Source organism: Empidonax traillii, unplaced genomic scaffold (genome assembly GCF_003031625.1).
Source record: "Empidonax traillii isolate 1590-97213 ecotype Southwest subspecies unplaced genomic scaffold, ASM303162v1 scaffold741:size898883, whole genome shotgun sequence".
Classification (NCBI taxonomy): Eukaryota; Metazoa; Chordata; class Aves; order Passeriformes; family Tyrannidae; genus Empidonax; species Empidonax traillii.
In genome coordinates, this window is record NW_020955934.1 from 608,704 (window position 1) to 634,947 (window position 26,244).

Below are 26,244 nucleotides of genomic sequence, written 5' to 3' on the forward strand. Positions count from 1 at the left end.
TTTCCTTCAGTGGCCGCTGTGAGGTCTGTTAGTTCTCCAGCATTTCCACAGCCTGTATAAAGATGCCTAGAAAACCCGATTCATTTTTCTGTTCACACAAATTTGTCAGGAAATCAAAGATCCTTAAAACATTAGTTTTCTGCTTTTCAGTTAAACAGGAACATTTACAGAGAACAATAAAAGTTAGTCTGTTGCATTTTTTTCTGCTGCAAAACAAAAAGCTAAGCTTTGTAAAATGGAGCTAAACCAAGCCAGGGGGAAATGTTACAAAAGGTCTGCCTGCCTCCTAGGCCAAACACCATCTCCATCACAAGGGAACAAAAATATGTAAGGCTCAGTTCTAACAACCACAGCTATTTTGCTAAGGGCAAAAGATCTCTTTCACCAAAATGATCCCAAAATCCACTTTTTGCGTCTCCTAAACAAAACTGAAAGATGCTGTCCATGCAGTGTAGGAAAACAGAGCTTTTTAGCTTTTTTCATAAATAAAACCCTTGCCTACACGCAACCCTAAACCATGCTGAGCATAGCTATCACCTCACAGTTTCTGGCAATTTTTTTTTTAATGTTTGGCTGCAAGGTTTTACATCTTGCAACAGCTCACATGTCCCTGAAGTTTATTTATAGAAATGTTTACTGTTCCATACTAAGTTTTTAATTCTTATTTATTTAGCCCAAATAAGAGGACAAGCGGATTTCTAAGGCTTCTAGGTGCTGGGGTGTTTGTTTGCAGGAAGGTTTGGTTATTTAGTGGAAAAACCCTATAAACTGAACCAGTCACAACTGGCTCTGAGGAGGTGGGCTGCGATGAGAATGGGTGATTAGCTGGGGACAGTTAGACCACAGCCGTCCTGCCTTCTACCACAGTATGCTTCTACACCATTTCCTTCCAATGCAAATAAAAAGTTACAAAAACCACACGCCTAAGTTATGTGTAAATATCAGGGTGAAACTCGCTGTTTGACACACGTGCTGGTATAACTGCATGCTTGAGATACACAGGGACTACTGCTACCACAATAACACGGGTGCTGTGGGGTGTCTGCAGTCTTGCAGACTTGCAGTCTTACCCGCCACGATGGCACAACAGAGGAAGATGTTTGCTATTAAATGTAAACTTTAACATTGAAAGACATGTCTTCTCAAACACATGTCTCATCACAGCTGATTTTCAGTGATTTGAAGCTTCTACAAGTATGAGCACTACTACAGCTGCTCTACTGCTACAGTCGCTGAATTAATGCACATACTACAAAAATGCTTACGGGCAGTGTGTGCTTCTAATGAAAAGAAGACCGAACAGGATCAACTTCTGCCATGAAAGTACAAAGAAGTAATTAGCACAAATGAATTTATCTGTGTAAGGGGATTTGCAATAGATTCTTTATCTCACCAGAAAAATTTTGTGTCCTATACAACTACTTACACATGCTTCAGAATAATGACTTCTCAGCTATAAAAACAACCTACAAAAGGTGATATGGAAACCTTCCCACGGATTCCTCTCACATATAGCTGTAAATGAGAAAGATGCATAAGGATGCATAAGGATGATCACAATCTGCCAACTGCTAACTTATAGTGATACTAGGTACTAACACTAATAACTTTTAAAAGAAATTCAAATGGTAGACTATTCAGTTTGAGATTTTGAAACAGTTAGAGCACCAACATAGATTATAGAATGTGATGAAGAAATAAAAAATCCCAGAGGAACAGTTTGAATAATTGTTCCTCTACACCTATAGATAGTTACAGGGAAATAGATCAAATAATAATTAACAAGTAATTGACAAGTTTTACCTAATTAGTCCAAATGATCATTAAATATAGTTTCACCATAGGTAACTTTTAGTTTATTGTATTACCAGTCTCCTGACAAGGTACATGAGAACACACTTTCCAGTCATCACCTAGTTCCTGAGATTAACCTCAGGAACTACTAAATACATTTTAAAAAAATATTTTTATACCACCTGGGAGGCGACCTAATACACATCTGTCAAGAAGATAAATCTTTGTGACATATTACAGCATATGGAAGTCATTCTCTTGGTTTCTTAATTAATACACTCTCCTAGCAGCTCCACTAACAAATCCCAACAACTTCTCCCAGAGATTTTCTTTTACAGGATGAATGAAGATGAGATTCAAGACAACACATAATGAAAATGGGGGGGTCAAAAGGCAAGGACACCCTCTATTCCAAACAAGCACTAGATTTCAAATCAGGAGCTTCAGCTTCTAAAGATTTCATTCCTACTGCTGTTGGAGCTTTGCCATTTTTGGCAAAGTGAATACAAGAGACAAAGTAATTCTGAATATAAATTGAATGATTCTCAAAATGAGGAAATTATCTCTCATATACAACCAAAGCTCACTACAAAAAGATACAGGTCTCTGCAGTGACAAAGTGCTCAAAAGGCCCTGCAAAAAATGCTTAGGTGGTCACAGAACTACGTGCCCAGAAACAGCTCCTCAGGAGGCACTGCTTTGCACAAAGGTGACCTGATGGATTACTAACTTCAGAGAGACTTTTCCTTTCCTGGAATAACATAACTACCAACCATTTTGAGGCTCAAATTCTACTGTAAAATAACAGTAGAAATAAACTTTCCAGACTGCTTTTGAACATGCTACTAGCAGAATGGTTGCTCAGCAACCAAGACTTCATATCTAGTCCCTTCACATTTAATAGGAAGTCTCTAACCATTTCATATTTTAATGTACCCATAAAGGGTTTCAGTGTTTTCAGTCCACAGTATTCCCAATCCAAACCATCACAAATGGAAAGAACGAAAGGTCACGAAGGTCACCCGATGAAGAGGAGAGAATTTGAGACCCCATGAGGAAGTAAGGCAGGATCTACCACCACAATATTCCTCAAGATAGAGACCACGCCTCAATCTCCGCCCTAACTCCACCTGCTATGAATATTGTAATCTAATGATGCAATAATATGAATATGTATATGGTTATGATGTAATCATTGCCAAACCTGTATAAAATACTCATTCTAACCTAACCAGCTCGGAGCCTGTTTTCCCAGCACAAGCTGGCAGGCGGCCAGCTGTTTTAGGCATAAAACTCTGTCTAAACAGTTTTAACTGCCTTTTTTTGGGCATCACTGGCGGGGTGGAAGCCGGAATACTGCGGGGGGAGTGGTTGTGGGGTCACCGTGGGCTGTGGAGCATCCTGGGCTGGGGAAGGCCCAGCACCAGTGGGGCCAGGAAGGGGGCACCAAAGCATACCTTGGGTGGGGGTCACTGGACTCCCAATGCAGCATCAGCTCCATTGATGGCATCGTGGTCCCCCCCACAGCCCAACACTTGTGATACTCTTCAGGGTGTCCTCTTATGGTTTCCACATCATCATCGTCCAGCTCCTGGAGTGATTCGAGCTCCCCCAAGAGCTTTGCACTTGTGATAGAGTATCTGGAGCACTCTCAGGACTTCTACATCGTCAGGAGGAGCACAGATTCCTGACAGGAAGATGGCACAGGGGCTGTTCCACCAAGTGCTGGAGGCCATGCAGCACTGCCCCAGCCACAGAGACGAAGCTGATGGACTTTAGTTGTGGCTTATCTAACTGTCAGAGTTATGTGACACTGTGCCACAGTTATGGCACAGAGTTTTCCCTGTGCCATAAAATGTTCAGCTTCAGTGGGGTGGTTTAGAGGAAGTGAACAAGAAGATATGCCCCCTACCACACGCCATATAAGGTTTTAGCAGTTTTGTACATATCAACACACTGAACCCCCCCAAAGTATCCATTTATCTTCAGAATACATACCATTAAGGAAAGCACCTGATACAAGTCCAAAAGAATGACTCCTCTCGGACCAAATGCTGGACTGCTGACCTCGAGAAAAGTTCAACACAGGGACAGTGCCACTCCAAACTCTTCAGAATTGCCACTGCAGGTGCTACTGATTTCCTATATGTGATGTGCCAGCTTGAGCTGTGGAAGTTCTAAACAGTCTTCGCCGTACACAGGGAGTAGGTTACAGACAAAACCCACACCATTCCAGAAAGCACCTCCTTCTTTGCACTGTCTCTCTCTTCCATGGCAGTACTGTCAAACAGTAGCAGACTACGTTAAGAAATAAAAAATAAATTCAAACTCACTATTTCAAAGTCAAAAAGATACTTCCTAAGAATATGATATCAGATTTTACTACTCCACAAAGATTTTGCTCTGTCCTGTTTATATCTGGGTATTCAAAAGAAAACACAGAACATCTGGTTTTGGTCAGTAAAGTGTCCATTTAATAAATTCCTTAGCCACATTTCCCACCCCCTTCCTCCCACCATAAAATTTCAATTCACACTTAAGCAGATCACATAGAATTTGATGGTGTACAACATAAGCTTTTAAATCTGCACTCTTAATACTAAGAGTATTAGGGGCTAGTATTTGACAAAATTACCTAGAAGTCAGATGTGCCCATGCAAAAAAAAGCAGATTTTTATATACAGTCCCTATTTTTTCTTACAAATTTAAATATTTTACAAAAATGTATTTTCAAAATGTATAAAGTTTAGTGAATACCCCAAATGTATCTTAAAATAAAATGCTATCTGGTTTCAAAGGCTATTTCAACAATGAAGTCTAAATTGCACCGGATAAAAGGCACTTGTGCTGTGTGATGTCTTAAGCAAATACATGTTAGTTTGTAGTACAGTAATACAGTGTCTTCTTGAATTCATGCAGCTGTCTCTGAGCCTCAAGCATCATTAAAGCAGCCAAAAGAGATCGGCAGTAAACCTGATTCCACAGTTGTAAAAACATTTTCTATCGCTAAGTCGAACATACAGCATTGTGCTCCATCTTTGACTCTAGAATCAAATGCTACTGAAAAATTGCTGTTATTCACATGGGAATTTAAACTACATTTCTTTCATAAGTTACAAAAAGTATGTCATTTAATTATGAAACTAAACCATCAGTAAACAGCTCAGTGTTTAAATAGTTTGTGCCGATGAAAGTCTGTATTTATAAACAACCTAGGGGCTAGTTTTCAAGGAGCAGTGCATTGTATTTTCGATTTCCACTTCACTGTTGAGATAAAAGCGCAGTCCTATTTGCCTTCATCTTCTCCAGCCTTTTCATTAAATGGCTATTGGTCATTTCCATCTCTTCTATCTTATCCAGCGCTGTTCTTAACTACAAAATGGAAACAAAAATGACAATCACTTTAGTTTATTTGGACTCTCTGTTGTTCTCAAGTTTTGCAAGAGGAAATGATGTCAGGAATACAAGCATTATACACTTTATAAGAGTGCCACAGAAGTTGAGACATAACAGTTTTGTTATTGCAGGCAGATGAACCAGAATTAAACTGTTATAGAGACCATTCATCTCCCCAGTAATTTTTGTAGAAGGATTACTTTAAAATACTACAAGTTATCAGATTCAGAAAAAAATGCAACTTAGATCCTTCCTTTCAAGGAAGAACGGCATTGAATTATAGTTAGTATTATTTTTATGTGCTACAGTTCTCTTCTGAATGCAACACAGAGACTTGAAGGTCGTCTCAAAAACACTTAAAAGCTGCAACGAAAGACTACAAAAAAACACAGCTCAGGAGCAAAAGACAGAGCAGTTTGAAAGTGAAAGGAGCATACAGCTGAAAAGGAACTCAAGTTAGTTACCTCTCGCTGAAGCTTCCTCTTTTCAGCTTTGAGTTCATCTTCTACCTTTTCTGCATTTTCTGCTGCATTTTTATACCTTGCAACCTGCCCTTCAAGTCGTCCAATCTGCAAACATAAACAAGATAGGAATGACTACTCAGGTGTTCCACCTGGAGCTCGCCTGCCACCAGCTGTTCCTACCAGGACACAGCTGAGAAGACACAGAAGGTTAAAAAACTAAGGAGGGTTGGGACAAGAAAAATAAAGAATTGGGAAACCTGTGGATTAAAAACAAAAGCTAAAAAGTCGAAAGCCAGAAACCACATAAGAAGGTGCAAAGTAGAAAGGAAACTATGAACTGTTATCAGGACACAATGAAAAAGGTCTTGAGTCCAAGCACAAAGTTCAGCAGTAAGGAGGGACTTGAGACACATACTAATCGTAATTCGCAGGTGTTAAAACCCACTCACTGAATTGTTCTATTTACAGCTCCCTGCTACCCCCAAATCCACATGACAGGGTAGGAGCCTGAATCTATGCAAAAGGAAAAAGCTATGCATCTCTGATTCAAATTATAATCCTTTATGTAATTTTTTGTAATAATCTGGAGTTAATTTCCTAAAATACAAAAGTATGGCAGAACATACAGAGGAACTGAAGCTACCACTACAAAAAAAATCAATTTATGTAACTTAATTACTTGAAAGAAAGTTGCAAATACTGTGTAAGGGACATGATTTACTCTCTGAAATTCAAGAGGTTATTTTCATACATGTGTCTCTCGCACTTCATAATTTTAAGTCAAAAACATGGTATTACAGTTCAGCACCTCTGTAGATTTTCTCTTAGACTGTGCACAAATATTGAATTGGAGGAACTTTAAAAAAATGTAGTGCCCTTCCATGCAAACTAAAGATCAAACAAGAAATAAAATGATGAAATAGGTTTTCAGAGTTTTTGCTGAAAAAAGTTTTGTCAAAGTGTGCAGATTAAGCGTAATAATAACAAACATGAAGAAAGACACACTTACATTTTGTTCCAAAGTGGTTATATCTTGTTCAGCTTTTGAAAGCTTGAATTTGTATTCACTAATTTGTCTGTTGGCATCTCCTAGACAAAAATTGACATGAATATGACAGTCAAAGCAACTCCCTAAACTAGCAGATTCCCTTTTAATTAAAATTCATTAATAAGACCATTTTATTTAGAAGCCTGTATACAAGATTGCAAAGAGGTAAATGTTCTTTCAGAAATCTTTTAGAGTATGGAAAAGAAATTATTTTCCTGTTAGAGAACACAATTGTTTCTGTAAGAGTGTGCACTAAATTTCAGATGTACTGATGAGATACACACCTTTTAAAACACATAGAAAACTCATTCCTTAAAAAAAAGAATCAACACAATAACCAACACACACTGCAAAATGGGTCAGACCACAACAGACATAACACCAACAGTGTTTACCTTAGACATCTGTAATAACATTCAAAATCCTAAGGAGCACAAGGCGTCAACCTGAGTGACAAACTCCAAGGCTCTTTGCAAATTATTTTGTTGTTACATCTGAGCCCTGACGTTGCCAGTACTTTGTTCATGTTCATTGACACAAACATATTAAATGACAGTCTGTCAAACAAGTAAAGTTTTCAGCTGAAGAAATAGCTTGCTTGAAATGGGAAATAGTGCTTCCATAAAGCAACACTGAATATTGTGTTAAATAAATTTCCATGTTTTGCTTCAAGATAAGTCTTCCAGATTAGGTTTCTGTATCAAAGACTCAACAAATAAATTAGGCAGAATAAATTTTAAAAATCTCAGGTGAAATTCTGTTGTCTAAAATTTGAAATTATTCAAGCAGTGGCACCCACTCTAGGCAAGGTTATCAAGTGAAAAATAACTTCCTAGTATGTAGTTATTCAACACTGACAGAGGCACATTTTTAAGCTGTTCTGCAGCGAGAAGTTCCATGCAAGGACATATACCAACAAAAACCTATCTGCTCAACAATATATTAATTCCCAATACTACTACTGCACAACAAAAGGAGTGGGAAGGTCTGTTTCCTCTCTGCAGGAAGAATAACTTTGAACAGTAATCATATACCTACTTTGCAATTCAATTAGCTGCAAGTCAGAACCATTCTCTAAGCCTATGGTATCTGGATTCATGCCATCGCTTTTAGAATACTTCTGTCGTTCTTCTTCTAACTGCATCTTCAGTTTTCTAACCTGAAAAAGGAAGTGTTCTTTTGTGAAAAAGAGACTCCCACAAGTTCAGTAGCTGTGTTATCTAAATGTTCAATGGTAAAAAGGCAAAGCAGTCCTGAGATGCCACGAGCACAGTGCAGGAGCACACAGTAACCAACAGAGCTCACTTTTCAGAGGAGTAGATGGCATTAAACTCCACTTATGGATTTCTTCTACTGCATATCTTTTCCATTCTAAACATGCATGAAAATCTTGAACAAGGTCCTGGTGAGTTTACGGAGACAATAATTCACCGCTTTTTTTGCAGGTCCTCTCTCATAGTCCACCTAGAAACAATGGTCCTAGGCAAGTCTGCAGTGCACATTAGTTTTAAACAGTTCCATTTCAAGCTACAGCAGCTGTCTTGTGATTTTTCCACTTGTCAGGGAACACAGATTTCTCAGCTATGTCCACTGTGTATGGAGTTTATTAAAGAAGTGGGAGCTACCTTTTTGACACTCGTATAAAAGTACCGCCCTACAGATTTAGCAGTATGGAAGTTATGCTTGCAAAACTCCCATTCATGATACAAATCAAATACATGATTAGTGATTTTTACTATTATATAGTGAAATTTATGCACATACATATTTATGTACTTATATTTAATGCTATATTCAATTAGAAGAACCAACACTATGGTACTCTTAACAATTGCTCAATGGCTATTTATTTTCTTGAGCCCTCTCTTCTCAATACTACTTTGATAGTACGAATTTTCTATTTGAGTAACTAAAATGAACAATGAAATAGTATTTCTGAGCAATTTTGAAGAAAGTGCCACTTGAGCTTATGAAAATATATTTTACTGACTTTAATAATTCCACATAAGACAAAAGAGTTTTAATACATGCGTTACTACTAGAGTCAGCAGCAAGTTAGATTTCAGCTAACCAGTTACTGAAATGAGGTTTCTTTAACAACCAAGATCAAAGTAATATAGATGAGGACACTAGTGAGAGGAGTTGCTAATTCCTGGTAGCCAATGAGGTAAGAAGTCGAGTATTTTACTTTGCGTTAGTGCCTACGTATTTGATTAAACACTTTTGGTGCTTAATCCGTGTTTATTACTAATATATTATTAGTCTGCAATAGAATACACAAAAGTCTATATTTGAAATTAATAGTTTATTTTACCTGGGACAATAATTCCTCCTTTTCTCCAGCCAGTTTTCGTAGCCTGATATCTAAAACCCAAAGAACCCAATTAAAAATCAGAAAAAACTGACAATAAGAATAGGCTTTTCGTAACTTTTTGTTCTATTTCAAATAAAATGCTCTTCAAAACTAATAGCATTGGGACCATAAAACGTTGATATCTCATTAATAACACACTAACCTGCAGTTAGTAAAAACAAAAAAATATTACAGTCACGCTGTTTATTAGTATAACAATTCTAAAAGCAAGACCTCCGGGTTTAGTAAATCTTCGAAGCAAGTTAAAAACTGAGGATATTTTCAATACTAAAACTAATACTAAAATATATTGTCCCAATATCTAGAACAGCCGTTTCCAACAAAAGTTTCTTCTGATTTTATACTCTTTTTCCTTTCTCATTCAGACAATGCTATCTCTTCAGAGAAACCACTAAGCTTCCCCATATGTTTAGAAAGTTTGTAAAAACTGTTCTCAAACCGTGAAAAAATTATTTGGGAAAGGACCCCCGGGAATATCTCTAATTAGTCCATAGCTCAGTTATGGCTACAAAGCAGTCTGTCAAGCAACACCATGCTCAGATTAGAGCAGCTCCCTTAGAAATTGTAACTTTGACAGAAACAAAGCATAATGACATTTGTATTGCCCTATCAGGAGCCAGAGCAGAAATATGCATCAAGTCTAATTTCTGTCAATACAAAAATACGTAACTATTATTTATTATGCACAAATATACTGCAAGCAGGTAGACATGTTCCTTCACACGTTAACAGAGTTTTACAGTGGATTGACTCTGTGTACAACAACTTGTTCAACCTAAGGATAAAAGCAAGCTAAAGTTATTACCCCCCCCAATATGTACCTTTCTGCTGCCCCTGTCATTTTTGGAATGTTTTTAAAACTTTTTTTTCTAATGAATGTGATGGAAGACTGCACTTGCTGTTCTTTCATTGATTATACATAGTTCTGAGGAGTTATATTCTTGAAACACAATGGAAAACATATTAATACAAAAGTCTAAACTTTTAGGCAAGATGTTTTCTGACAGTAATAAAACAGAAACTGGACCAAGAGAACTAATACATTTCAAACACACAAGCACATACTTTTTTTTTTTCCCCTCAAAATATAACATCTGTCTTTTCACTCAGTGTAAGCAAAAAACTAAAAAAAAAAAAATCAATCCTGAAAGCTGTGTAAGTATGTATTGCAGAAGCATCACAGCTATCTGTCTGCAGCTGTAAATCCCACGCACTGTGAACAGGAGGGAAGCAAAGACCTCTAACACTCCATAAAGTATGTTAGGATATTTTTACCTAGTGGTCCTTCTCCTGCAGATTCCAAGACTTGAGCAGCTTCTTGTGATACAACTGTTATTGCACCAACCACCGATTCATGGTTTACATCACCATTTGGTGTGCCATCTGGAATTATAACTAATCCATATTTCTAAAAAAACAAAAGAAAGAAAAAAACCTACTCATACAAGAAAAACTGTAAAATATAAATCAACAGAAAAGTTTTTTAAGAGCTTTTGAAGTTAATTGAACACAGTTACAATGAAATGGACCATTTATTCTACCATAAGGTCAGGGTTTTAGACTCCACAAAAATAGTAACCATTCTTCCTCTTTTTCACTGACCTTGATTTCACGCCCTATTCTTGGATTTCTGTTACTGTAAAGTAACTACTACCAACATACCTCTCCTCTCTTCATTGTTTCCTTCAGGTCAGCCAACTCCTCTCTGAGCTCATCTCGCTCATTCTTAATGCAGTCAAAGTAATCTTTCTGTCTTTCTAGGGCCTGGGCTCAGGCAGATAGCAAGAAAAAGAACGGCACAGAGAAAAAGTATATGACAGATAGCAGAGAGATTTTCTACAAGTAAATACAAAGAGCTCAATAAAAGTAAAGAAACTAAAAGGGCTTTAAAAATATATATTAACATATATCTCTGAAAACTGCTCTCTACAAGTTGCATGTTTAGCTTCATGCTGCATTTGTCTTTTTTTTTTTTATTTTTTCAGGCAAGTCTTAGTAGATTCTATAACAGATTTTTATCTAGTGAAACCTACTTTTGGTAAATGTTTATAAACTAAACTGAATACCAAAAAGTAAGTAATTCTTCTTGATACAGGCACTCTGTGGCCAGAAATAAAAACTTCTGACACTTAAGTGGAAAAGATCCTAAAACATTACATCTATTGAACTAATTTTTTTACCTTTTACGGGGTCCAGATGTAGACACTGTATATTATAAAAGACCTTGGGTGTATCCACGTACAAATACTAGTCCATTTACTAGTTGCTTAAGGGTTAAAATTTAGCACTATTTACTAAAACCAAAGCACTTGGTTTTAGAGAAAAAAACGGCAGCAAACTCTAGCATCGCTATTTTAGCACAAAAAAGTATGGTAGCTAAAAGTGCAGTATGGATGTAGGTGGGTTTGCCTACCTGTGCTGCAGCTCTGTTACCTGGCAGTTAATCAGACACTTTCATTTGACTGGGAAGCATTGCGCAGTATTCTATTCAATTTTAACATTACCCACGTTACAAATAATCCTCACAGTACAGCAACTGCAAGAGCACACACAGTTTGCCAAGAAAACGACCCCACTAAACCTTATGTTATGCATGAATGGTTAGGAATGGACTGATACCAGGAAAGAAATGAAGGTGTATACTTTTGTACTGTAATACATAACTGCAGTATGCTGAATTCTAATAATCACCTAGGATCTGTATCCTAGAGCAATGTTTCAATGCATTATTCAATTTCAACAGAAAGTTTAAAAAAGCGCTGGTGCACTTGTTTGTTTTCATGTAAATGTAACATTTAAAATACAGGTAATTCGACATGTGTGAAAACATTAGTTGTCACATCTTAGTTTAAGAATTTGTTAGTGTTTCTATTGTTTCCTAACACAGACTAGATCTCTAACTACATCATAAATACTGTGAAAAACCTTAATCATGACATCATTTTGTGTTCCACTTAAAAGATTCATATATCTTTGTCATTTTCAAAAAAATAATGGCATAGACAGAGGGGAAAGTAAGCTCACCCCCTTGAGAGAATGGACACAGAGGCCCAGAATCACACTACAGACACAGATTCTGTGTCCTTGACAGTGTCCTGTGATGATGTCGACCTTCCCAAAAAACGTTGCAAACCACACCCCCTAATGCACAAGTGTTGGAAACTGGAAAATTCTGATGGGGAAGGAAGTGAAACTGACATCACTATACATCTCTAGCTATGAGGAGCTTAATAATCTTTATTCAGTGTTGGACAACTTTAGTAAAAATCCTAGTGTTTGTATGCTCAGGGGTTAATGCAATATGACACGGATTTTTGACACTACTTCTGCAATTCCTCTATTGGGCAGGGGACAAAAATCAGAACAACTAAGCTCCATGGGCATGTTTTACATACCAGTACGAGTAAAATCATATGGCAGAAAACAGGTTTGTCTGGGGTCTTATTTTCTGAATATTCTAAAAACCTCCATGAAATCTATACCAAACTCAGAGTTGCCATTACTAATTTCAAATCTGCAATACTTGCACAATTTGGAGCCACCAAACAGTAAAACAGCTGTATACTTCAGGAAAATAATCTGAAGCTTTAGTCCAATGTTCTCATACTGATCTAATTTAAGATGAAATACAAATTTTAATCACTGTAGAAACATATGAAGGCAGGTGTAAAAGAAACTCATGCTATTTTTGTTCTGTTTGCCTCCCTTTCTTTCTCTGAGACAGAAAAGTTTTGCATACATTGTAAAACTACATTACAATTCTAATTATAGACTACATTGTGAAGCTTCTCAGAGATCTTTGAAGCTGGAAAAGAGTAAAAATTAGCAAATCTGCTCCACAGTAGGAGCAGTCTTTCTCCACAGTATGGAGAAAGACTCAAAAACTGAGCTACAAAAAGTATGTCAGTGTTTATAGATGTGGGAAGGAGAAGAGCAACATTTTAACATTTTCATAACTTAGAGATTTCAATCCTGAGATAGTTAAAAAAGAAAAAAAAAAGTAGCTGGTAGCTGTATTTTGAACATTACATATGCTCCCTACTAACTCTGGCAATGTATTTGAAAGAGCACAAAAATATTGTATAAATTGAGACAGTCCGGTATACAAATGTGAAAAGTAAGTATGGAAAGAATATGGTAAATGTAAGTTAAAAAAGATTTCAGAAGAATGTCCAGAAAAACTTAAGAATGTTGAAATTTTTTAATGATGGAAGAGAATATCGCAATATGGACTGAAAGACTGAAATATGAAATAAATACAAGATAGTATAGCAGGGTGCTTGTGAACTGGGCACCATCAGTTAAAAGGTAACTTTTCAAAAGGACTTGAACACCAGCAAATAAAACAATTTTCAAAGAAAACTGCATATACTGAAATCCTGTGTAAAATTCAGATAGAGAGAAATTACCCTGGAGTTGCTAAGATGCAGATAATTTCTTTCTAGAGGCTTTCAAATAACTCCCTATCTCCTCCAGGCAATCTACCTGTGGCCCAAACAGCCAGACGTTCAGAGCCATACAGTTATCACCAGGATCAGGCTGACTCAGACAGTTTTGTGACTTCAGTGCTGCCCAAAAGTGCTGCTGACAAACCCTGCCTGACCTACATCACCTGCACAGAGAGCATCATCACAGTTCTTCCTGTACCACCTTCCCTCCTACACAGGAACCCTACAGATGCTCCTCAAAAGCTCCCGCACAACCATTGTTTAGATTCCAACTCTCAGTTCCAAAAGTTGGTACCTCTGGTGTTTTGTGTGTGGTATCACAAAACCAGACTGGTTCAGGGCTGCATCTAAGCCAAACAGTCCTGGAAAGATCAGAAGTGCAATACAGGAATGGCAAGTTGGCTGCAGAAGTCAATTCAAGATCATATTTTTTAGCACTAGGTATGCCATTAAATATTTTCTAAAAATTATAAAATTGTATGTGCAACAGTTTATCTTACAGATTTAATTACCATTATTCACCATTATGCAAGTAAAAATGAAGTGTAGCTAATTTTCTAAAGATGAGAAAGACTGCAAAACATTTTATACATTTACATTGGGAGTGGCCTTCATTTCTTTGGAGTGCACAGCATTCCTTGGGGTGCAGGGGGCATCCATCTACTTCTAAATTAAAAAAAATACCTTTCCTCCCATATTTGATTCATACCCCTATTTTTTTATCTTTCCAATTAATTGTCTCCTGAAGATCAAACACCTCTTTGGTTATGGAGTCTATATTCTCCTGCATACGTTGGTTCTCCTGTAGTAAATAGGACGAGGGAAGAATAAAAGAGGAAAGAGAAGTAAGGAAATGGGAAAAAAACAAACATTCAAATAGATAAAGGAAATTAGGTAATAAAAGTCAACTGAAGAGTTTATGAGCATGAAGTTACAGAAACAGCATGCAGCTTAATGTAATATATTTTTTATGAATTCATGAAAGAGAATGGCAATTAATTTTATTCAATCAATGTTGATGGGAGAATTTAATGCAGCTAGAGCTACTTTTCTTTAGTAACTGTTCCCACTGCAGTCTCAGGATAACATGCTTTCTATAGAAATATAATTACCCTGGTTGTAATTTCTAGATACCTTCAAGCCCCCTTCGGAAGTGAACACTAATGTTAACAAGTGCTTTTATTAATGTTTTACAAAATAAAAAAAATCTTGAAAGTATAGAGAGTTTGAATCAAGCATCCAGGAAGTGAAAGACAGCTGCTTATACTGCTTTCTGATACTATATGAATACATATCGAGCATGGTCCTATTTTTTTAGCTGATACTGCATTTTGCTGCTTGCCCTGCAAATACAACTAAAATTCTTAGGTATGATGTTGTAAAAATTTTTAGGGCTAGAGACCATTTTTTTCCCTCTTAATGAGTGAACTAGATTTTACATCTGGGAATGGAAGGCAATGTCTTTCTGCAAAAAGCTACATGGCTTCAGCTAGATTTTCTGTTATTGCTGATAGATGGAGAAATTGCTCAAATAAGTGGTAAATATGGGTCAAATCTTTGAAGGGACTGGATGCATTTGTGAATATTCAGCACATGCTACATTCTACCAAAGCAAACACTCCAGGTAAATCTACTGCATATTCTTGATTAGTACACTTAAAACCCATCAAAACATAACATAAAGCCAAACAAGAACATATACAGTTATTTTTTAATTCTCAGTGAAGTCAAAGATAATCTAGAGCAGGTAAGAGAGTTACAACCCGAATTTTCTAGGGTTGTTTGCTTGTCAGCATTTATGTGATTTAAAATGCTGAAAACTTAGGCTAATCTTATTCCTTTTCTTCTGCTAGTGAATCATATCAACTCCAGTTCATGATGCATATTACTTTCAGAGTAGAACTTTTTGAAGTAGACTTTTCAGAAGTCTTTTGGAGTTACTGTACTACCTAGAGAGTACACAGTGAGAGTACAAGAACATAGTGAGGAAATAAAGGATCAGTGAAATATTACATAGCTTTTGAAAACTGGCCCATACACTTAAAAATCATCAATTTTTATTGAAACCAAAGGGCAGTAGGAAAATGATGTACTAATTGAACTACAAATTTCAATGTTTTAACTAAAATCATTGGGAAATGGACACCCACAAACTGTTAGACTACATATATACATATATATATATGTACTTTTGTGGACCATTTTAAAATGAAGACTGATAATAGGTCTGGGATTTTAGGGCACGTGGATTTGTTCCCAGAAGGGCAAAAGGGAAAAAGAATAGGGTGAGAGGGGAAAAGAACACACCGCACACCCAGCAACATGGTTACGACCCAATAACATGCTGACCAGTGTTGCTATATTTATGCTTGCCTAGTAAGCAAACAAGCAGTCACTACTGCAAACTTCAGTGGCTGATGCTCTCAAAAATCTGCAATAACTGAAATGGAAACTTTCGGGAAAGGCAAAGAATAACATTTGGTATTATCCACGCATCAGAACTTCTAGGTATGGAAAAAGATTTCAGCCATACAAACATTAATTCTGCCCTGACAACAAAGAAAAGATATTAAAAACATTCATGAGAGAACCACAATTCTCACAAGACTTAAGGATGTTACAAGATGTAACATATTTGAAAGCCTTACAGAGACATTTTCAAGTTTATAAATTTAGAGAGATTAGTAGCTTAAATTCTACCCACTAAAACAAGATAAACTCTTTCTTAAAAATGCAAGATCCTGTTTTGTACATGATGGCTGTTCCCATTCAAAACTTTCACAATATTTATTTGCACAAGTTCCATCATACACTGTCTTATATGAACATACCTCTATCAATTCATCCCTCTGTCGAAGGCCCTCTTTTAGTTCATCCAGCTTATGCTGCAGAATACTGCAGGTGTGTTTCTGTCTTTCCAATTCCTATATTAAATAAATGAATTATTTATACTTATTTTGAGTTATGTAAGAAATAGGCAACAATTTGAGAAATTCTACCTACTAAGGTGTTAAAAAAAATCACTGAATCAGTGTTTTAGGTAAGTTCTCCAGATATGACATGGAAGATTTTATTTCATTAAATGCAGAGGAGAAAGAAAAGATGACATAAAGGCTTAAGCACAATATTAACAAGAAAAGCTAGTCTGAAAGCTTTCAACTGTTCTTACTAAATAGTCCAGAATTCTACAATTTATAATCAGAAAAAAAAAAATACCTTTGACTTCTCTTCATTCTCCCTATAGAACTCCGCTATCTGTTCTTCTTTCTCCTCAATAACGTCCTTTAAAGTATCCACTTGGTAAACCAAGTTGTTTTTCTCATTGTCTAGCTGAGCATTGGAAACCATAGCTTTCTTGTACTTCTCTTCAACTTCAGCTAGTGAATCCTATTGACAGCAGAAACGTTTGCATTAGTCTAACTTTTTGATGCGGATATAATGTTAAAATATTCCCTTTAGAGATATCAAGTCACAGTTCAATTTCCATTATTCAAGTTAGGTTATACACAGCAAAGAAAAGTTATCATTACAAAAGCATGAAAAACATAAAATAATATTCAGTGGCATTTCTACTCTGCCACCACTCATGGGGATACAGCAGTAGTATCACAGCTTTATAATATTTTCAAGGGATGCAGGAGAAAACATTTCAGAATGAGGCAAAAAACCTGACAGAGAGAACTCAGACAATTAAATCACTATAAGAGATCACAAAAACATTTCCAAGAGTAGCTTTAACTTAATGCTCATTATTTAAATAGTGCTCTATTACCTTAGATTCAAAGTTTTAAGATAGTCACATTATTTCAGTAATAAGGCTTCTCTGTTTAAGCAGATATTTTCTCTTTATATTTCTTACTAAGATCAAAAAAATAAAAAGCATGTGAAGATTCACATGCTTGATTCTCTGCCTGAAGGTGCACATATGTCTTGCTGTATATCCTCTTACACAGTTCTCTCCCATTTAAAATTTTATCCTATTTTTAATTATCCTACTGTTTTTTTTTTTCAGTACTGTGACAAAGGTCAACCCTTTAACTACTTAGAACAAATATCACTCTGGAATTTTTAAACATGCAATTATTTCAATAAGCATTATATGGGGGTTGAGACTAGATGATCTTTAGGGTCTATTCCAATCCTTTCACGGTCTATGATTGCACGATTTTAAAAATATAAAAATTGATTTTCACAGAATCCTAATTTTAGAACAGAAAAAGAATCATTAAGCCAATTATTTTACGAAGTACATCTGTGACCTACTACAAATCTCCTAGTATTTCATGTAATCTGTTCCCTGAAGGCAGAAGTAGCACCATTTCCAATTTTAATTATTTGCATTATAACAGTAGAAATACTAGAACAGGAAACGCATGAACCTTGGGTTTTCCAGGAAACAGAACACTAGGACTAAGATATTAAGGGAGGAGGTGGTAACAGTCTAAGTTTCTTAAGAAAACACTGAAGAGTGCTATCTCTTACACAGTAAAATTATGCAAAGATTTTTGTTGCATATTTGTGTCTTCTTTTAGAAATACCAAGTCACGGTTCAACATTCTGCTATAAGAAAGGCAAAAAAACCCCTTATCCCCAAACCCTATTCCATGTTGTAAATCTCCATTTTGAGAAAGCTGTCCTTTAAATATGTCTTTTAGCTTTTATAATTTTATCATAATCACAGGTATTTACACCTTTCTATTTCACTCACGTTGTTTCAGAATTTTCTGCTGGAGAAATACAGTTTTTCAGAAACTCCAGAAAAAATAACAGATATCCAGACAGACCAAAGATCAGAAGAGACAAAACAGTTTAAGTTGTGAAAAATACAAGAAAAGTATCATTATCATCTGGGAAGCAGTAAACAGCAAACAGCAAAGATGATTCAGAAGGATAAGAGAAAGGAATGAGAAAAGAGATGACTCTCAGGATAAGAGAAAAGAGAAAAAAAAAATAACACGCGTAAGTGCATTTCAAGTAATTCTTAAGATTAAACCAGGGAAAACGTTTTTTTTGTGATGCTGTAAGTATAACCAGTTACGTAAAGATTTACAAAAAAAATGCTAGAGACTGCAAACCTTCCAAAGACTTCCAAAGAATAATCCAGTTTGGAGGAAAAAGAGAAAAAACCTAGGATTATAATGAATGCTGTAATAATTTTACAAGGGGACATGATATTTAACAAAAAATACAACGAGGAAAAAAATTCCAATTTCACTGTTTCCGTGAGTGTGGTGATTGGGGTCACGTAGTAGTTTGGGTTGGCAAAGATCTCTGAATACCATCTGGTCCAGTCTCCTAATTAAACAGAGCCAATCAAGATCACACTGCTCACAGCTCATCTCCAGTTCATTTAAAAAAAAAAAAAAAAGGAACATTGCAAAGACTTCTTTGAAACTGTTTCCTCTTTTCAAGTTAAGTACTACGCATGTTCCCTGTGGTTCAAGAATTCCACGTAATTTTTAGAAGTCTTCCACTTTGATGAAAAACAATATGGATTTTAAATAATTTCTGAAACACTTTAAGGAGGCAGTGGGACTTCTGAGGATGAAGCAGTGGGAATAGGCCAGAATGAAAATGGATAAGGCTCTGCACATAACCTAAAGCTATGAAAAAATACCACCCACAATTCTATCAGTAAAGTCAAAGGGCTATAAAAATTAGCCTGCTTGGCTAGAATAAGATCATTCAATGCAACAGACATCAAGAGAGCTCATTGTAAACAGTATAAAAAAAAAATTTTTGAGGAAAGAAAAAGGATTTCTTTCTAATTGATACAAAGAAATACAGAAAGGACCAACAAAAATGAATGAAATTGAGACATGAAAAGATCTGAAGACCTAACTAAATCAGAACTATCCACATTAGAGTTCATTCTGCTGACATTCAGCATATTTGTAGGTGAAGCTCACACTTCTAGCAGTGTGAGGGATGGGCAACCAGAGAGATTGGAAGGGAATGTGATTAAAAATCCCTGTTACTCAACCACTGAAAACAATCCCCTTAAAAATAGTGTAAATGGAAGTATGCTAGTACTTCTTCTAAAATACACAAGACAAAACTGCCAAAGTACAAGTTGAGGAAAAGGCAATACCTTCCTAATTAAAAAGAAGGGTTCCTGAAAAAATCTCTACGGAATGCAACTTAGGAACACATCATTTAGTATTAGCAACATCATAATATGCAATTCAATTCTGAAAGCCAAGCTTAGATGAGGATCTTGTTGTTTATTGCACACTGTGCGCTTTGGTAACTTCAGTGGATTACAATAAATAACAAAGCATTAGCAATGATTCGGAACAGTGGTCATGAGATGCTAGCAACCATGCAAAAGCATGAGAGTTAGATCCATTCTGAAAATATGAAGCAATCTCACATTACATTCAATCATAGCTATGTCTAATAATCTTGTAATCTATTGTGCTTTAAAGTATTTTTAAAGTATTGTGCTTTAAAGTATTTAGAAAGTATCTTCATATGGCAATGTAATTAAAACAAAACATACTTCATCTGAGCATATGGCTATCAGATTTAAAGTTACTTATCCTCTAAAAAGAGGTAAAATTTTTGCTACACTGAACAGCTCAAATTACATATTTTGTCTTTAAAACACCACCTAATACACTGTTTAATCCAAGAAATTCAAGGAAGCTGTTAAATATCCCACTGTTCTATGCTCTAGTACAAGAAGCATTCATTAAATTTAGTCTATATGTGAATATAAAACAAATATGGAAAGATATCTTTACTTCTGCGTGAAACCATTCACAATTAGATAACAGGAAAGAGAACAAAACAAATATCCTGAAAAAAAAATTTTAAGCCACATCATTTGCTGTATTCAGTTTCCTTCAATACAGAGCAGGTGAAAATAATCATACTTTAATTTAGCTGCACTGTTAACTGTGTGAAAATTTAAAAAGAAAAGCACCTGGATGGCCAGACAGGAAACTTTCCTTAACACTCATTATTAACCTGATGCTGAAAAGAAGAACCTACCATTTAGACAAGCATAATGGGCAACAAAAAACCATAAGCAAAAAGAAAAAATATTTCTTAATGGCAAAGGATTAAAACAAAATTAATCTTCTCCTGCAAGAAATATGCCTACCCCAACTGATTTCAGCACATCTTTCAAATTTGTTACTTTGGCTTTGGTTTAGAAGATGTAGTATTTCCTGAAACTTGGAATACTAATACCTATGGTCTTTGCCATAACTATCTCCCATTTTTTTGTTCCCCATTCAATACCTAGCCATTATTCAGAATATCTATTTATTTGCCAAGAAAACTCTAAAAAATACAAATTGAACCTCTCATAATCTTACCCATATATATAAATATATATAAACATTAAAGCTTAATACTCTTAAGGTTAATCAAATAACGAACATAAACCATTTCATGTACACTTTAAACTGATGCTATTTATGCATTAAAAGTTAGATACATGCTTTAAGGAAATTTAAAAATTTGTTAGTAAAGCCACGGTATGTTAGCAAAATCAGTGATAACTCCACTACCCAAAAACACCCATACAGAATGCATGCTTGGGAGAAGCCCTGATACCTTTAGTTCTTTAAGTCCCTGCATGTATCTCCCTTCTACATCGTGTATCTGGTCCTTAAGATCATAGATATCCTGCAGGACATAGGAATGAACCATTGCATAAGAAGTATGGGGAAATAATTAATAGTCAAAAAAGCATTAAAAGGTTTAACATGCACTTCTGTCAAACAACAAAGCCTGCAATAATTCCCAGAAATCAAAATTCATTCACAACAACAATTTCATGGAAATTAAGATTTTGTTTATATCCCTGAATCCAAGATATCTTTATAGGACAGAACTGTTTGAAATTTGACATAAACATAGTTTTATCTTAATAAAAGCTGAACTGTTAGCACCATAAAGACTTATGAACACAACAAATACAATTACCAAGAAATCATTCATGATTGAAAATTATATCCTCATAACTTTTCTTCTTATTATTATAGAAGATCTGTATTAAAAAAAAAATCCTCCTATACCAAATTATCTGAAAATGCAATTTACCCGTAATTCACTGAGGGAGGCATCGGGATCCACCAAACTGCTTGCATCTCCACTTCCTCTCCTAGACGAGTTGCCACTCAGAGGAGTTGCACTTACTGAATTGCGAGATGAGGGCTTAAAAAGGAAAAAACCATTGTATCAGCAATCACATGGTCATATCTGGTATCACTGCCATTATTCTTTATAACTTTCTTCACAGGCACAGAACAGTCTTCTCTCTCCTTTTTCTTAATATTATAGACAATATTTTCCATAACTATTTTCCAGCACTTGACTTTCTTCTTGGTGAAATGTTGATTCCTCTTTGATGGCTTATTAGTTAATCAGAACTATCAGAACATTAGAATTTTGAGTCGTCTGTCTAGAAGACACTCATAAGGTGGCTGTTAGTGCTGAAATACTGTAGAAGTTTACAATATTACTAAACATTATAATTTATGCCATCAAGGATTCAAAAGAAAGTCTCCAGTGAGAATACAGCATATGGATTTTTATAGCCTTAGGGTCTTAAAATTTAGCCTTTCCTAATAAATATTTCTAACATGAAAAAAAAATTGTATAGAAAATTATTACTGGCAGTAAGTAAACTAAGCAACAAAAATTTTTCCTCAGGAAATAAAAGACACAAAGCATTAATTTTGAGAGATAATATATGTCTAAAAATATCTCTGCTAAAAAAGCATTTATACTTTTTGAACTATTTCAATAACTGTGAACTTGTGGATAAACCCTGACTTTAAATAATAATCTCTAAATAATCTCTTACCCTTGAAAATATTTCTGAATGAGATTTTTCACTCTTTTCTTCCAGCTGAAAAAGAATACAGAATGTGATTACCTTTTGCTATGAGGGACTGCTGAATCATCATCTTTTGTTCAAAGACACTGAGAAATATTTAAAACAAAAAAATTAAACAATTCTAGAAGTTAGCATAGATCAATACAGGAAAAACAATATCAACTGCAAAATAAATGAATGCTCATAAAGACAAAGCCAGAAGCTCCTTTTTAAAAGTTTTTAAGAAGTCATTACCAGTACTGAACAAAAAAAACATATTTAAATTTCAGCAGAGTAGTGACTACAACACTTGGTGACACAACAAACACAAAGCTTCATGCAAGTACACTTCAGGCAGTCAGTGACAGCAGTGTGAATGTCCTAATTAACAGAAAACACATTTGTTCTTTCCATCTCTTTGGTAAAACCTGCAATTGCATCAGGACAAAACTGATTCAGGTAAAAGCCCATAACTAAAGTGTACTGATTAATAGCAACCTACAAAATAATTTCAATTAATATTTTATGTACTGAAGCCTAAGCAAAAGAACTACAACACTCCCCTCTTATTCAGGATATTCTGCTATTGCAAAATTATACTGTAGATTTCCACATTTTCTACATTTCTGTGAATCACAATAGGTGGAATTAGATGTGTTGCCATATTTTCAAAACAAGTATTTAGAATGGTATCTGAAATATCTTGCTTCTCAAAGAATACTGGTTTTTCGCCCAGGCCAGGGACAAGAGATTTTGAAGTCCATTGCAATCCCAGCAGAAACAAATGCTACTTTATAAGACCTTTCTTTTTCCTTCTATTGTGGTTTCTATAGAGCAATATTGCTTTTCCAGGACAAATTCACCATCTCCAATGATGTACTGAAATTGTAAATTGCAAAATTTGTCACCACTCAGATGATAAAATGATGTGAAGAATGATGTGAAGAATCCAATTGATCCAATTCCAGAGATGGAATCCAATAATACATAATGATGATGATAAAAGCAACTGAGAAGGCAGCACAAATACCATCTCAGCCTCCACCTTTCCTTTTAGCAGAGCGCTCATTTCAGAGAGTCAACTTTACTATGGAAAAAACCTCTAAAGTTTAAGCTAGAGAAATGATCGGCCTGCCATGCTTTGAGGATGCACAGATGACAAATAAAGTGCATTATTATAGTTAGATAGCACTGTAACAGTATTAAATATCATCTAAATGTCACAGAAAGGGTTGTTGCAGGAGTGCTCCAGCTGTCAGCCTCCCATTCCAAGCAGAACTGCTGCCAACAGTCCGGGTCAGCTGTGGCTTTATCTAGCTAAGTCTCACCAGCCTCGTAAACCATCAGAGTGCAACACTAACCTAACTGTGGAGCTTCTTGCAGTTTCTAGAACAAACTGACCAACTGCAGTGTAAGGCTGCTGGCCTTCGTTTCACTGCTCAGTCAGGGTCTGGAGACTTTGGCTCTCACCTGAGCAGGCATTTGCATGCTGCTGATCACCACACAGCATTCCATCTGCTCAACTAAATGAGCACAGTGTTCGCAGCCTCTCTGCCTAGGGCATGGGCTAACCCTGACCATTATTGCAAAAGACCAAAGAACAGAAATTTCTTCTTTTCCCCACACTATTGAACAGAAAGGTTTTGACTGCAAGTAACAAGACCTTTTAGGACTTAGAGCAGCAAGAAAGAGAAGGTTTGGAATAAACAATACTCAGGCTAAGGCATGCACAGGAAAAGCATCACAATAATTTTCCTGTAACATCATCTATTGACTTGGTATGGAGTACAAGTGCATAGCCAATAAGGAGTGCTTCAGTAATGGATCTTGACAAAATCTCATATTGGATGAATGAACACAGTGGGCACAGTTTTAAGTATTTTTGTCACTCAAACAAGTAATAATATTCCAAAAGTACATCCCCCCCCCACCCCACCCCCCCCCGGAATTGTTAATTTTCATAAGAAAAAACCCAAACATTTTACATTTTAAGAAATTCTTGAGCTTATCACACACAGAAGAAAATGTGAAGTGTTACACTTGTCACATGCTTCTAGCAACAAGCAAAATCTCCTTTAAAGTAAAGCAGCATGCTTTTAAAAAATTCACTCAAGACACTTCCACACAAAAACCAGGCCCAACCCCTCACTAAGCCTATTTGCAATGAAGTTACTCTGAACAGTTTTACAGTATTTACCCTTTCAGAGTATCTATATAAAAAATCCGTGGTTAGTGAGTTTGCTGCATTCCCCACAGTGTAACAACAGGCATTACACTCACACTATTCAGGCCTTCGTCTGCATCGGAAACAATGCTCCCCCTGCGGTTGGAACGACTAAAATAGTCAGCAGCAGTTTCACTTTGATCAGAAAAATCAGAGGACTTCAAAAGACAAGGAGAAGGGTGAAAGAGAACTGAAGATGACACCACAGAATGAGCAAAAGTTTATTGAAAAAAACCCAAATAGGAAGTCCCAACTTAAATCTTCATTATTGCCATTTATTCTTGCTTTTCTAACACCTATAAAAATTTTAATTGCTCTTCAAGATTTTTTCTATTTTAAATGAATAAAAAGTGTGTCTCATTGATATATTTTATTTGTGCCATATTGATATATTTAGCATAGGCATTTTTTTAAACACTCTTCACATTTTTTATTCTTAATAGTTCACCGAATCTAAAACTAAAAGCAATGAACACTTACTATTGCATTATTTTTCTCAATTAGAGTAATAAAAAAATTACAATCAGATACAAAAGGGTTTTTACTAATTTAGGGTCAAACACAATTACAAAAATTACCTTTTAAAAAAAGTTTGCAGATCATAAAGACAGATAATACAGTCAGAAGTTGATAAATAAAAATTCTTATTTTTCTCTATGAATGCTGTCTTTTCTTAAAACAGCACAAATCCAACAGTACTAGTTGAATATGAAAATGATCTGGGCCTCCTCTCATTCATAATTTTAAGACGTTATTTTAGAAGACAAGCTTACTCCCCAAAGATGAATGTCAGCCAGGCACCTAAAAAGGTGAGGAAAAAAATGCCAATGCTACACAACATGTGTTAAAAAGGGCAAAATATATCTAATCACACTGCAATAATTACAAGTGCCATGGGAATTCAAGTGAATTATTCAACTGAGAAACATTATGCACATTAAACACAGTGTTTAATGAGAAGAGTAGGTTTATCGTGTTTTGATTATATTCTACTTCAAAAGACAGAAAGTTACAGTGAACGTTATATTTAGTTTTAGAAGTCATTACAGGAGAGAAAAATCTTTATATGAACAATATGATAACATACTGTCCTTATCCATATTTCACTGTTGAAAAAAAATTATTTCTTTGCACTGGATGTACATGTAGCCTCATTCTGATTAAAGACAGCGAGGTGTCTTCTATGCAAATGTACATAGATATTACATATATAAGAGGCATACATAAAACAGTTTGCTGATGAACACCTGGATCAGATTATGCAGGGTTAGGACTACAGAATTTGTATTTGTTGTCACTGCTATGTTATGTTCTATTTCTGTGGCAATGAACTTCCAGCTGTAACTACATCTACACTTAAAATAATATCTTTTTTTTTTTACATCAACACTTAATATCTTTAATTTTTTTAAATGTAAGAAAGATAAATTTTCATAGTTGGAAATTTGGCTATACTTCTTATTTTACTTGCATGTCATAACATATAAGGATGCTGAAAAGAATTCTTCATATATGTATTATAATTACAGCAAAAGAACAACAATTCAGGTTACAATATATAACAACACTGTGCCCTTTCATTCAAAATCCACTTATCTGTCCTGTTAAAAAGTCCATACATCTGACAAACCTTGCTGTTCCTCCTTCTACAACTTCTGTACTT

At 35.5% G+C, this 26,244-nt stretch overlaps 1 protein-coding gene across 9 annotated transcripts in view; it reads right to left on the minus strand.

Moving 5' to 3' along the window:
- Positions 1-4,250: 4,250 nt before the first annotated feature.
- The window catches only part of LRRFIP2 (LRR binding FLII interacting protein 2), a 53,278-nt gene continuing 31,284 nt past the window's right edge, over positions 4,251-26,244 (minus strand). Inside the window, exons 10-23 of one of the 9 annotated variants that reach the window (XM_027900581.1) lie at positions 24,638-24,739; positions 22,346-22,390; positions 21,580-21,693; positions 21,091-21,162; positions 16,741-16,911; positions 16,356-16,448; positions 14,234-14,326; positions 10,739-10,840; positions 10,352-10,484; positions 9,017-9,066; positions 7,741-7,861; positions 6,664-6,743; positions 5,655-5,759; positions 4,251-5,166 (exon numbers count right to left, since the gene is read on the minus strand). In XM_027900581.1, coding sequence (XP_027756382.1) covers positions 5,056-5,166; positions 5,655-5,759; positions 6,664-6,743; positions 7,741-7,861; positions 9,017-9,066; positions 10,352-10,484; positions 10,739-10,840; positions 14,234-14,326; positions 16,356-16,448; positions 16,741-16,911; positions 21,091-21,162; positions 21,580-21,693; positions 22,346-22,390; positions 24,638-24,739 — 1,392 coding nt within the window. In that variant the 3' untranslated portion in view covers positions 4,251-5,055. The remainder of the gene's footprint in view (positions 5,167-5,654; positions 5,760-6,663; positions 6,744-7,740; positions 7,862-9,016; positions 9,067-10,351; positions 10,485-10,738; positions 10,841-14,233; positions 14,327-16,355; positions 16,449-16,740; positions 16,912-21,090; positions 21,163-21,579; positions 21,694-22,345; positions 22,391-24,637; positions 24,740-26,244) is intronic. The other 8 variants (XM_027900582.1, XM_027900585.1, XM_027900583.1 and 5 more) reach the window with 8 other exon arrangements.